Here is a 15,472-nt window from a genome sequence, read left to right on the forward strand (position 1 = left end):
AACACATGCGATTCACGCATTCAAAACATAGGTTCAAAACAATTAAGAAAATTTACAACGTTATATGGAATGCACGATGAAAACACAATCAATTAATCTCTTTTTTGTAACATTTTTCAAATGAAACCGAAGTAGTTTTCATATCGAAATAGTAAGAATTAGTATATGGATTGTCTGTTAAAATATAGGTTAGTTATTTACGAATTCTTGATAATACAAAAGATAGTGGTTTAGAAGAACACCTGTTTTGTTCTCTTAGCTTGCACTTCATTTTGTTTAAAGAAGATGACAGGTATGAATATGTGCAATATTCGGTATATTTCAGCTAATTTTTTCACCAAAAAAGAAGAGAAAAATAAAATGCATGCATCTTTATTTGTAAATTAAAAAGGGTTATATATAATCAATTATATTGACTAAAGGGGTACTTAGTTTGAAATTACTTATCACCATTTATCGTACAGGACACTTATGAGCCAAACGAAAACATGTATAGGCAGAACATACATCATTTTTAGATCAGCGAAAATTTGAAAAAATCGTTATATCTATAGTCCAGATACTCCTCATCAGGCATATCAAAGAGTAATGAAATTTCAATTCCCCTAGACTATACAGATATCATCTGTTGAAAATATTCTTCTTTTACTTGGTTTCCAAAGTTCTAACGGAATAAGATACATATATGTTAGTTCTTTCAGACTGGGTGGAAACATGCTAGAATTCAGTTAAAAAGTCTCAAGCAATATAGAACACAAATCAAACGTTATACGGTCTTTGTATTATTTTTATCTATCATATGTCACAACACAAAGTTCTACTTGAAAGATAAGTGAACAATACTTTATAACGTTGAATTACATGTGGTGTTCTGATCAATAGTAGTAATGATTCTAAACTAGAGGCAAATATTAAATCTTCATCACCTATATCACGTTCAAATGTTACAGAAGAATTATTTTAATACAAGATATCATTATATTAATCTAAACAGTAGTTAAACGATGTTCAATTTTCCTAATCCAGTTTGTGAGATCAGTATGATCTATTAGCAGTCTTGATTATGGTTATGTGTTTCACTTTGCAATCACTTCTTGAATATTGTGTAACATATGTAAAAAATTCGGATGTCTAAAGCATTTTATTTTTTTACAGTAATAAACATTTCTGGTCTTACATCCTGTCAATACCTATATTTTTGCACTGTACACTATCAAGTTTTTATCTTTACAATCAATCCGTTTGATTCTTTTTGACTTTTTTCAGGTTTTACGTGGTTTCTTTGTATAGTCGTCTGCTTTCTGTACCCAGTTGGTAAATATGTTTTACATGTTTCAATTATATTTTGTTCCTTTTTTTCATTAATTTGCATTCGAGTAAGAAAGTAAAGCCAATCTTTTTAATATTATTGTTAATAAAACGTTATATGGTACAGCTTGTTTTGCGTTCCTTTAATATTCCCGAACTTGTCATAATAGAATATGAAAATCAAAGTCTTTTGGTACATTCTTTCCACATTGATGAAACTACCTTCATTCAAACATGCGCACAAATCAGTTGGAACACTAATTCCAAGTAATTTGAATACCTGTGAAGCAATATGACAGATCAGGATCTAGCACAAATATCAACATCAATTTTAGGTCACCTTCTGTAGATTAATTTGGAAACTAAGTTTGTTAATAATTCAGAAGCACCTTCCCAAATGTATCTTCACCAGGAACTCTCAAACGAATCAGACAAAAATAATGAAGTATGAATATATTCCTAAAATAAATGTCGGCATTATATCTTTTTTTTAGATGGCGGCACCACATGTTTGTCATGTAGCAGTGTAGAAAGTGTAATAGACTGTACTCATTTGGAAAGATGCGGGAATAATGAGGTACTTCTCACTTATTTCTTATCATCATTTCGTACATGTTAATGTTAAACTGTATCAATTAAGCCATGCCGGAAATAGACAAACACAAATACATAATTAAATTCACACATTTCACTAGAATTATGAAATAGCTGATAACTGTTTGTATGTTTTGAAGTTATATGTGTAAGCTTGAGATAAAAATACATATTGATATTAGGTCACCGTAATATTTTAATAATTAGCACCGTAAATACATGCATTTATATTCAATTTTAGACTCTCATTTTTATATTCCATTTTTAGATTCGCATCCGATTCCCATTCAACAATTATATATCTCACATTGAATTCCAATCTTATATGGTGTTTTGTGTGTACGACGTATATACCTTATTTAGTCGCTAATGTTTAAATCTGAAAAGTTCACTCATCAAATTTACATTCGAGTTCGATATTTGTGCATGTAGCATTTTATCGTTTGTATTGATAACTTGATGTATAAGATGTTCCTCGTTTAATTAAAGGAAGTAATAACAAAAATGACATAGTTTGGTCATCAGGAAAATGTAAACTGTACAAAATAAAGACTCGTTGTACTGTAAAGCATCTGTGTACTGATTTTAATTTTTTACAAGTATTAAGACTACGCTTAACGTACGTTGTTTTAAACCTTGAGCGTATTTAAAATGAAATTTACAATTTTCTTAAAAAAAACACCAAACAAGAATGTTTATGATGTCACATCAAATACACGATTACCTTTATGTCTATAATTAAAAAAAAATTACATTAATTTCATTTCAAAACAGATAGAAATTACTGTCTGTTGGGATTTTATAACTAAGGATGGCTCTAGATCTGATCATTATCTGTTTATTTTAATCTCATTCATGAGTTATGCATTGTTCTTCTTTCTAATAATACGAACAAAAGGTCGAAAAGAATCATGTTGCAGATTTGTAGGCTTTGATGATGATTGTGTTTTATTTAGTCAGTTAACATCGTGTGTATCTTCTACTTGCATTTTTGTATGAGTAATACCTTTCTGTTTCTTCTAGATTTGCTTTGCACATAAATATGTTACAGAATCAAAATCGGAATTGTATGACTTCGGATGTACTTACCAAAAGGTAAATAAGATAATTAAAAAACAGATAATTGTTGAAACTAGGAATATTTAGAAACACGTTAAACATGTTAAAGAAATATAATATGAATTATTTATAATGACTTTTTTTGTAATCCGTTAGAACAAATCGTAAGTAACTCTAGTGTCTCCGAATGATGCATAAATTCATAGAAGGTATGACTAGAAAGTCGCCCTCATTTGCCGACGAAAAAAGTTCAATAAAATACGGCTAGAGTTGTTATTCTGGTTATCTAAAGTCACTCCGAGTTATGTTATTGGAGAGTAAAACTAATGCTGCAACTTATGATTACAAAATCATTTTTTAAAAGAAGCTTCATTTGGCCATATCACTTCACTATCAATGTATGATATGGTAAAGCTGAATGTTCACTCATTGTTATCATTACACACGCATGTGCATTTCCTGGGAACAACACCTCGGATACTTAAATAACAATAGTTCTATAGCACATATCAAAGCGTTGTAATTTAATTTTAAACTTATGTGTTTGCATCTCCATTTAAAATCCGTCCCATCTCTTTTATCAAACCTTGTTATTAAACATTCCGTATCGATTTCATAAAGACTGAATGATTGTATTGGAGTACTGCTTCTAAATGCTGACTTTGTTTTTCATCTTACTTATATGTACGTGTTAAAGAGATATCTTTATTTTTCCGTGTACATTTTAAACTTTTACAGTTTTGTTTATGTTATGCTGTACACGTTTGGCGTGACTCGGTATTTGTGCATCCCGCCCTTATGTTATTGTTCTTTTGTCAGTTTTGTATTCTTGTCCTTCATGTTTGCTAATGTACTTTGTTAATAGAGTGTCTATATGCCATTTAAGACTTTTTAAGGTAGTAATTTGTTTACAGTTATTAAGATTAGAACACAATATAGATGACTGTTGTACCCTATATTTTGACATTTGTCCTATGATTTATGCTTACTTTGCTCTCACAGTGTTGAAGTATTATGGAATTCTATCGATTGTCATACAAGAGAGAAGTTTAGCTAGCTGTACAACTAGAACACTGTTTTAAATTAGAAATATGAAAGTTGTTTCTGCTATTTTCTATTCCTTTGGTGGTTGTGAGCTTTGATTTTGTCAAACAACTTTTCGTTTGAGGTTATCTGTATGTACAGAATATAAATGAACTTGAAGGTAAATATTGCCTTTGAATCAGTCTGAATATACCATGGCATGTAGTTTACTTTTGTATTTTTAATTCATACAACTGCAGTTTCACTGTCCTTTTGTTATTGGTACAAAACAAAAAAACAAATGTATTGATGCTTTAAGATATTTTACATTTTTTAATATTTTTTCTGAAAAGAAGCCATGCTAAATATCTATGGTAAAGGTTAAATTTTATTAAATTTTTAAATAAAATATAAGATAATGTGTTTATAGACATTCGTGTTGTAATCAAATGATAACATTATGTATTAACATTATGTATTAACATTTTGAACACATCGACCTCTAGTCAAAATATTTGAATAATGAATCGTACAAAGAAATACAAAACAACCGTCATTTCTATTTACATGATTTATAGTAATTACAAATAGTTTTGAAAGCCACATTTATCTAAATAGCAAAGTATAATGGAATTATAGGAATTAATCGGAAACTTTTATCATTATATTAAAAAAACGAACAATACAATATTATCATATGTCATAACGTAATATAGCAGTATAACGTATTGTAGCTTTGCGTTCTTGGTAGTTCCGGGTCCATTTTCGGAAAACGACTATCAGAGGGCCATCACATTGTATGTCAGACGTGCTGTAATGACACAGACATATGTAATATGAAGAGTTCATGCGTAACTAACGTTGCAAATACCTCGTCCACAGGACACAGTACTGGTAATATATATGCATTCCCTTTTCACTTATGCTTTGATCAATCATTCAAAAACTGTACTCATTGTGAATGCCGATTGAACAGAAAACTGGCTGACAAATCTTTTATACCACAACATCTTGAAATGATGTGTTATGAAAAACATTAAGATAGTATCACCATCAACTGTAGCTTATTGCATCAAATATTGAAAATCTCTTCTATGTCTTTCATGTCTTTGTTATAGTGAATAATGGCTGAAAAAAAGTGTTTGACACCTGAAGCGTATAATTAATACGAATATATTTTATCAGCAAAAGGTCAATAATCGGCTTCATCAATGTGCCAAACCAAAAGTGTACAGCGATTGTTAAAGCCATGTATTACAAAAAAAAAGATTTTAAAGAAAAAATAACTAATAACGTGAATTGAATTACACAATAAAACAGACAAAGGCAGATTAACAAATGATTTATTGACTACATGTTTTGGTTTGAAAAAAAACAGTTCGAATAATTATTAAAAGAGGGACGAAAGATACCAAAGGGACAGTCAAACTCATAAATCTAAAACAAACTGACAACGCCATGGCCAAAAATAAAAAAGACAAACAGAAAAACAATAGTACACACGACACAACATAGAAAACTAAAGAATAGACAACACGAACCCCACCAAAAACTAGGGGTGATCTCAGGTGCTCCGGAAGGGTAAGCAGATCCTGCTCCACATGTGGCACCCGTCGTGTTGCTTAAGTGATTACAAATCCGGTAAATAGTCTAATTCGGTAGGTCATATTCATGAAAGGGAAGGGGATTGTAGTTACGACGTAAGGAACATATCCGATATCATTTGTGAAACGGTTATTCCATAACGGTCAACCAACTCGTGATGGCGTCCGTAAAATTTACGAAGGGATGATTTCAACTTTACCATTTGGAACTCTTGGTTTAATAGCTTCCTTGTGAGCAGCAAACCTCTATCAAGAAAATCATGATAGGAAATGCAAGCACGGGAATATCGTATCAATTGGGAGATATATACCCCGTATGCAGGTGCTGCTGGAATGTTGCTACTTAGAAATGGAAAGTTCACAATTGGAAAGCTGAAATCATCTCTTTTGTCGTAAAGTTTTGTTTTCAACCGACCCTCATTGTCAATTTCTAGATGTAAGTCAAGATATGAAGCCGACTTAACTGTATCTGTAGTATCCTTTATCTCTAGTTCGAATGGATAGATGCGTTCCACATAGTCACCAAATTTTGAATTGTTTAGTGAAAGAACATCATCTATATAGCGGAAAGTAGAGTTAAAGGATATTGCTAACTTCTTATCTTTCTTCTTAAGAAGTTCCTGCATGAAGTCAGCCTCATAATAATAAAGAAACAAGTCGGCGAGTAGAGGGGCACAGTTTGTTCCCATTGGAATGCCGACAGTCTGTTGAAAAACACGTCCTCCGAACGTAACAAATATGTTGTCAATCAAGAAATCAAGCATCTTGATAATATCAGTTTCAGAGAATTTTTTGTTTGAATCAGAGTGATTCTTTACAAAGTAGGATTTATCCCTCCCTAAGACAAGATACTTGTATCTACGTTGGCCATTCTTTTTTATGAAGCAAAGTAATATCAACTCTTTCAATTTGTCTTTTAGTTTGGAGTGTGGAATACTTGTGTACAGGGTAGAAAAGTCAAATGTTTTAATACTGTTACAAGATGAAAGAGAGTTAGATTGTATGTACTCTAAAAGATCTTTTGAATTTTTAAGTATCCACATCTGATTCACGCCACCTCTAGAATAGGCAGTTTCACAATAACTTTGAAGCCCGTCTTTGATTGCTGATAAAATAGATGTTAATAATTTAGAAAGAGGTTTCGTGGAGCACTTGGAAGACCCAGCAATATACCGTTGTTTGTAAGGACACTTATGTAGTTTAGGTATCCAATACAGTGATGGAAGATCCAGTTCTTCATCGTTGGTTGAAATTCCAAAGGAACATAGAACAGACCTATGATTATCCAGGATTTCCTCTTTGGTAAGTGTCGTGAGGGTATATGTTGAGTTACCAAGTGAATTGTCAATACCTAATTCGTTTATCAAGCAGTTGATGTAGTGACTTTTACACACAAAAACGATGTTATTTGGGGCTTTATCTGCAGGGACAACAACATATTTGTCATGGAGGTCGGATAGGTGTTTTGCAACATTTGGGTCTTTAAAGATTGACGTAGCATGGGCATTGATGGACCCATTCAGTTTCTTAATTCTGATTTGTATCAACGACCTCACTGCCTTAATCCATTCGGAAAGAGTGTCTACGTCTTCCTTCTCGCGCTTAGCCCATTGCCTGGCATAATCCTCGACTGAATCCATCAAAATTTTAAAGTTGTATTTCCAATTGATGGATTTAGGCTCACGATATTTGGGTATTAATTTGCGTGGAGACTTTTCCTTATCTAAAAATGTGGTGGAATGACTCAGTACTTACTGGGTAAACTATTTGACTAACCGCAACTCGTTTCATTAATAACAAAACGACAAAACCTGCTGATTGTATAGTATTCAAGCTATCTTAAAGCTTATTTAAAACTATAAATATTTCCACAACCCACAATATAAAATGAAGTACAAAAGTAACGACTTGATTCAACGAAACAGAAACATAGAAATATTTCATTCGGCTCTGTTGCAAATCTTATATATATTTTTGATATAGAATACGCATTAGAACGAGAAATATATGATAAACCTTTGAATTAGATTCAAGGAGGTTGACACATATTCCTGCATTAAATGTACGTGTATGTACGTGTATGTTTAATTATAATACTGGAGTGAAGGATCACAGAAGAAAATAAACATAAACATAAGCAAAAGAGAACCATTGATGGACTGTAATGAACAAATGTAAGTTTTATCATTAGGAGCTGTGCTGTCGTTGTCTTTGTTTTTTTAAATGTAATTGTGTATTACAATGCATTATTCTATAGACTGAAACGTCTCTTATCTTAATATACACATATGTATTATTTTAATATTTAAAAGACAGTAAATTACCAAGAGAGTGTGATGACTTGACCAACACAACAACAGGTGTGTATACCATTTACCCAGATGGTATCCGCCCAACTCAAGTATATTGTATAATGGCAAACAACGAGAAGTGGACGGTTTGTAATTTGGTTTAAGACAAAATTTATCTCAAAAATTATATCAATTATAAAGAAAAATACCAGATTTATAAGACTAATTATAAGTACTTACCTACCCGATCTATCAAAATATACGAAATATGGAGAAAGATACTAAAGTCTTAATCCAAGACCTTGCAGGGTAGCAGAAGCGTTCTATTTAAGCTATAAAATTATTTTTTAGTTCATCCAGATTGGCTTTTATTTATCTCGACCGACACTAGCATATTCATCGTGCTGTCACAATTAATAAACCATGAAAATGGAATGATGAATGGATCAAAGAGAAAACATCTCGATCAAAGAGCAGAAAAATCCGAAAACCACCAATGGAATTTCAACACAGCCAGAATATCCCGAACTTGCAATCAGATATCAATAGAAATACATGTATATTTGTATGTCATAGTTAAAGTTCGGGTCAATATTTACAAGTATATTGATATTTCGATTTTGTAAATAGGTAATACAACGCCGGTTTAATTGCTCCGTCGATTTTTACCAAGACTGGATGAACTACAAAAAAGGATTCGGACCAGCAGCTGGGGAATACTGGCTCGGTGAGACATTCATTTAAGACATATTATATACCTATACGGAGTTATTTTCTTTCAGAACAACAGGTCATTCTTTGTCAGAATCAACCCGGACGATACCATGTTTCAATGATATATGCTCCAAGGCATACAATAATGACCTGTGTGAAGTCATTATTTTCCTTGATAAACATGCAATCTAGCTATGATTTACTTCAAAACTTTATTCGTCTAATAGTTTTTTGCTGCCGATTTGGAAATTTATTTTTTAAGGTTCAATCGATGATAGATGTACAGGAAACCGTCATTGTAGTCCCGCATTTTAATTTTAGAAACAAATAACGTGAAGTTTTGTTAATTTATAGCTACAATAAACATACAAAAAACATTATCATATATGTCAGATGAATTTTAATGTAGACTTTCATAAAATAAATCCAGATTTAACATATTCGTGTGTAAGATTTTGAAAATCTTATTGAATCAAAGGTTGATTGATTTTTGGTTGCTTGCTTAACGTCCAGGGGCAAATATTTCATGCATGTTCAGAACGATACACACTGAATAGGAAATCATACTGTGACCTACATGTATTTATATTCGTCTTCGTGTCAATGTTAACTTTTTAAGATTTATGTATACCTTTTACTCTATCAAATGATCAACTAATAAGATAATCTTATATTCTATTGAATAACATTAACGTAACTCACGAAAGGATCGGGTGCGGAGGGTGTATGATTATATCCGGATTATCTTTTAATAAAATGTATTGCTATTCAAAAGACAATCTTTTTGAAATTTTCATTCGATTCAAGTAAAATTGTTAAAAAAATAACCACTTTTCCGCGATTGAAATAACATAACAAATAGAAAAAAACATACCCCTCCCCCTTTTCCATAAGCTAAGTGGTACAATAAATTACTTACAGTGTGTCTTGTATTTGTCATACACCGCTATCGGATGGTAACAATACATTTGTGTCTTACTTCATGCAGTTATAGTAATATTTTTATTGTGTATGGATAAAAAAAAATTAAAAGGTTTATATCTTAATTATTAAGTGAGTTTTATTTCACATTCTAAATGAGCCGAAGGGAGTATTAAAACATGAACGCATTAGAAAGGAATATCCCACTTTAGTGTTGTCGGTAAAATAGGATACTACATTTTACAAATCTTTATAAAATTAATATTTTGTTGACGGTATATAAGTCAGATAATGCATATTTTAAGGTTTTTCTTGTCGTAGAGCACACCTCGGGGTGTTCTACGACAATAAAAACCTTAAAATTTGCATTATCTATAACTCAATCCGATTGATTGTGCATGCTGTCTTTCGATAAGGATTGCAATAAATCAAATAGCAATACACACGCAATTCAATGATACAAATGCTTGCATAATATAAAGTAAGTACGATACTGACAAAAGGTACTATGAAAACGTGTTACGTTTAAGACATACCAATCAAAATCAAGTATAAGCCATGCAAATTACAGCAAATACAAAATTACAAGCTACATGAAAAGTGACAAGCTTAAAATTTTAAACGTGATCTTTTTTTGTCTAAATACACATGATCATGATTATAGACATATACTATTTTATTGCAGTATCTTATGAATTTGAAGATTTAATTAAAATGTCAGACTAGTTAGGTTGTGAATTGCTAAAAAAAAAGTCTTTTTCATAGTTCATAGAACACATGTATGATATACCTTTTTATGCTAAATTCTTTAAAGAGCAAGAACTTTGTATTTTATAATCAGATATAAAAAAAAACTGGTATGAATAGTTTTAGTTGTAAATGTTTTAATAACTCACAACAATAAACTTTTGCTGGTAGTTTCACGAAATAATTCATCTAGTAAACTCTTTAACCGTTTAGTTAGCCCATGCTAGCCATGACAAAGTGATTGTTATGCTTTATGCTTTTTCACTTGTGACAGAAATAAACAATGTGGCGGAGTTATAAAAGTTGATGGGCTCTCGAAATCTTCCCTTGAAATGGGAACGGGATGCCACATAAAAGATAAGAACAATTTGTAAAATTCAAATTCGGAAAAGGCGTGACCTTGTGAAATGACAAAATAAAAGTGAACAGTATTGACAGGCTCAATGTCATCATACTGACTTTGCATGTCAAAATTTTAAGTATAATCCTATTTGAAAATTATTCAGTCAGGACTAGAATTGTTAAAAGATGGTTTTGTTATAGCATTAAATATTTCATTTCAAGTCGTCAGCTAAGACACTCATTGTAACCAATTGCTTTGCCGTTTTTGTTTGTATACTCCATACTTTGTATAATCATTAGTAACAAAGCAATATCAATATGTTAAGTTTTATAAATCGTTTGAAATAATGTACTATGAAATTTTATAAAATTTAAAACTTTTTATTACAATGACATCAAATAGTTCATTTGTACCTTGAGGTTGTGAGTTTTTCTGCTCAAGGTCCGTGGCTACCTCTGAATTATCAGGATTCCGCCATCCCAAAAATATGACCGTTATGATATATTCACCAATTAGTTAATCAATATGTCTTTGAAAACATACAAATGGTTATTTCTGACACCGAATTGCAAAACTTACGGCAATATGTACAAAGATTTTTTTTTCTTCATTTCAGGTAACGACAATATTCACACTATTTCAACTACTACTGGACACAAGTTGTCCATTTACTTGGAAGATTTTAATAAGAATTTCAAGTATGCAAATTATTCATATTTTCACCTTGGTGATGAGCATAGAAAATATCAGTTAACTATTGGATATTTTTCTGCGACAGCTGGTTTAGGTTTGTAATCAATTGTCATTTTAATTTCCATTATTATAATAACTTTAAAGGAAAGGATCAATGAATAACCTCACCTGTCAATTTTAGCATTATTTACATCGACTAAGTGTTTGTATAAAATTATTTAACATACCAGGATTACACTTAAGCACACCAGTGACACCTGAATCACATCAGCTTGTTTGTCAATATAAATTTTAACATTAACAATTTTTGAACATGTCTGATAACATATGCATTAGGGTCGACAAACATTCGTCTATAGAACAATTTATGAATTTGAAGAGTATTGATACAAACGTTCTAAACAATTGGACCAAATTTAACCAAAGCAGATGTATATGAAGTAATTTTAACAATTTGTTGTCATCAGACCCTATTTTTTTATATCTTGAGTGACACAACAGTAATCGTGTTGCCTTTTTAGCTCACCTGGCCCACAGGGCCAAGTGAGCTTTTCTCATCACTTTGCATCCGTCGTCCGTCATCGTCCGTCGTCCGTCGTCCGTAAACTTTTACAAAAATCTTCTCCTCTGAAACTACTTGGCCAAATTTAACCAAACGTGGCCACAATCATCATTGGGGTATCTAGTTTAAAAATTGTGTCCGGTGACCAGCAAAAATAATCAAGATGGCCGCCTAGGCTAAAAATATAACATAGGGGTAAAATGTATATTTTGGCGTATAACTCTGAAACCAAAGCATTTAGAACAAATCTGGTAAAATTGTTTATTAGGTCAAGATCTATCTGCCCTTGAAATTTTCAGATGAATCAGACAATGGGTTGTTGGGTTGCTGCCCCTGGATTGGTAATTTTAAGGAAATTTTGTCCGTTTTCGGTTATTATCTAAAAAATTATTATAGATAGAGATAAACTGTAAACAGCAATTATGTTCAGCAAAGTAAGATCTACAAATAAGTCTACATGATCAAAATGGTCAGTTGATCCCTTAAGAAGTTATTGCCCTTAACAGTCATTTTTTACCAATTTTTCATAAATTTATGTTATCATTTACAAAAATCTTCTCCTCTGAAACTACTGGACCAAATTTAACGAAATTTAGTCAAAATCATAATTAGGGTATCTAGTTTTAAAATTGTGTGCGGTGACCCAGCCAACCAACCAAGATGGCCGCCATGGCTAAAAATAGAACATAGGGGTAAAATGTAAATTTTGGCTTATAACTCTGAAACCAAAGCAATTAAAGCAAATCTTACAAGGGGTTAACTTGTTTATCTAGTAAATATCTATCTGCACTGAAATTTTCAGATGAATTGGACAACTGGTTGTTGGGTTGCTGCCCCCCTCCCAATTGGTAATTTTTAAAGAAATTTAGCCGTTTTTAGTTATTATCATGAATATTATTATACATTTGTAGATAGAGATAAATTGTAAACAGCAATAATGTTCAGAAAATTAAGAGCAATTCTCTGTACCCACCAACCATTTTATATAGAGTTGCCGGCACGCATAGTTACCGATTTTCATGAAACTTAGCCAAAACATGTAATCATGTAAAAAAGTAAGAAAAATGCCCACCCAAATGTTGCTATGTCATGGTTGCCATGGCAACCAAGTGAATGAGATTTCCCGGAAATTTTGCAGTCATTCGTAATGAAAACTAGGTTTTATTTAATGATATTTGTAAATATTTTTTAGAAACATGAAACTTAAACAAAATAGCAATGTCATATATAAAAAATATTTTGGCTGAATATTGTCACAACCGCAGAAGCAGAGGTCATTTTTCAATATAGTTCAGAAGACGAATTTTACATATTTTGTATGAACAAAATAGACATTTTTGCATCCACCTCCATTTAACCTGTGGTTATGAATGAAAAGTATCAATGTTTCTAATAAAAAAAATATAACAAAATGTTTGGGAAATTAGTTTCTAGGATGGTTGCTATGGAAACAAAAATGTGTCATTTTTGCCTTTTTACCTCTAAAATGTAGCCATTTTATTAAAATAATCCACAAAAAGTAATTATTATTGAATGACTATGATGTGCAAACTATTGGCAATTAAATTACCATAAATTTGTCCTAAGGTCAAAGGTCATTGATGAAATTGACCTTTGACCTTGTGTTTATTGATTGCATTTTGAAAGGAAATATAATAGAAAGAGGCTACTATACATGGAGAAATTATATGGCTGTTTAAGCCACTTTTTATCAGTATATGAAAAGTAAAGAGTCAAGGTCATATCAAAAGTACTTAGCAACCACCCTTATTTGATAAAATATGTACCTAGCAACCATACATGATTTCATTCAGGACTATATAAACTACATGTATAACACAGACCTAACTTCAAAGGTCTAGAGGGTGTCATCACATTATTTGTAAACAATCATTCATTTAAAGTGTAAAACTGCCTAGCAACCATTTTTTTATATTAGGAAAATGCCTAGCAACCATCGATTTATATTGAAAAAGTGCATAGCAACCAATTAATTACTTAGAAAAACTGCACAGCAACAGTTTATTTTAGATTTCATTTGAACAAAAAATAATATTAAAAACACATTTCTATCCGGAAAAGTAAATAATATAGCAAATTTAATTTCATGAGACTGATTACACATATATACAAAAATTTAAAAGATGTCGTCTGATGAGACAACTCTCCAGAAGACAACCAAATGTTATTTAAAGACAAATTATTTATATCTACAAGAAGAAGAGAAAAGGAATATAACTGCTAAGAGATCGACCAGTTTATTTTGCTTGGAGTTGGCCTTTCAAGCAAAGAAGTTATGCATAGAAAATATATTCATTTTCACTCGTTATAACTTATAAGGCTTGATTATTTCATATTTTTCATCGAAATTGTTTTTCATTGCGTACACACTGTTTTTGTATTTTAAATAGTTTTAGATGTGCATCTAAATGTACAGAAGTTTGTGTTAGGATGTTTTGGGCAATATTATTTATCTTCAGATCAAGACACTATCACATTCATTTTGTTAAACTTCCATAATCCCCATCACAAAAGATAACATGCTCTTTCCTAACTTATATAACTACCTTGCATCTATCCATTGCTATTTTTGTATATCAACAGAAGAAGATTAAAAAAAAATATTAAAAAATATTTGTGTGTTGAGCAAAAGTTATTTTAACAGAGTCTCAGTGCCAATTGAGATTTAGTAATCGAACAGACTAGGCCAATCAGGACCCCTTTTGACCCCAAAATATAGAATTATTACATTTGCTTAAAAAGTAAACTCTAACGCTATCTATTAGAACGTAGAAAACGTGTGTTAGATAAATATGAATCGTCTTTGACAACACAGTGAAACAAGCGTTAATAAATTGAGCTCTTACTTATACAAATGATGAGACAAGACATGAATTCGACAACTTCCATTTAAGACTAAAAACATTCTAAAAATGAAATGTAATAGCAGATTTGATTTATTTCCATATTTTAACTTGAATTTAAGTATTTGTTATGATCAAATCAGTTCAAATCTTTAACACAAACTGATTGATTCAAGTGAAGTACACACTTTTTTAAAAAGTGTCTAAATGTAACATTTTTGGAAAAAATATCTTTGAACCGGACTTCTCCACAAACCAGATTTGGACACAATCATCATTAGAGTAATTATATACTTTAAAAATGTATCATATGATGACTTACATGGCTTAAATAGAATAAAGGAATAAAATGCAAGTTTAAATTGTCCATCATCATAAAAATTGTTATAAATAGAAAACCCTGAAAGGACCTTTAATATTCCGAGTGAAAGGGTCTACCTACTATCTATTTACAGGGGATTTCTGGCCTGAAAGGATGAATGTTAACCCTGTTATGCCCCGCTAAAGTAGACGTGGCATTAAGTGTTACCCTTTTCTTCTGTTTGTACGTTCGTCCGTCCGTATTTCCCAGAAGTTGGTATCCGTTCTCTTATTTGAGTTTGCCATAGCCAAATATTGTTTTAACCTTACCATGCTTATTGCCACATAAAACATGTCAATTTGAAAATTGGGTGGCGTCACCTTTATCGTTTTGGAGTTATATGCCTTTATAAACATAATAATAATTGCACTTTTACAATTCTTTGGTT

At 31.4% G+C, this 15,472-nt stretch overlaps 1 protein-coding gene across 1 annotated transcript; it reads left to right on the forward strand.

Annotated features, from left to right (window-relative positions):
- The first annotated feature begins 237 nt into the window (after positions 1-237).
- Positions 238-11,399, forward strand: LOC143053761 (fibrinogen-like protein A). Its single transcript, XM_076226539.1, has 8 exons — positions 238-292; positions 1,267-1,314; positions 1,803-1,885; positions 2,926-2,997; positions 4,719-4,878; positions 7,901-8,025; positions 8,510-8,606; positions 11,221-11,399. Exons 1-8 carry the CDS (start codon positions 286-288, stop codon positions 11,397-11,399), a joined length of 771 nt encoding a protein of 256 aa, XP_076082654.1. The 5' UTR covers positions 238-285.
- The last annotated feature ends 4,073 nt before the right edge of the window (positions 11,400-15,472 follow it).

Source organism: Mytilus galloprovincialis, chromosome 12 (genome assembly GCF_965363235.1).
Source record: "Mytilus galloprovincialis chromosome 12, xbMytGall1.hap1.1, whole genome shotgun sequence".
Classification (NCBI taxonomy): Eukaryota; Metazoa; Mollusca; class Bivalvia; order Mytilida; family Mytilidae; genus Mytilus; species Mytilus galloprovincialis.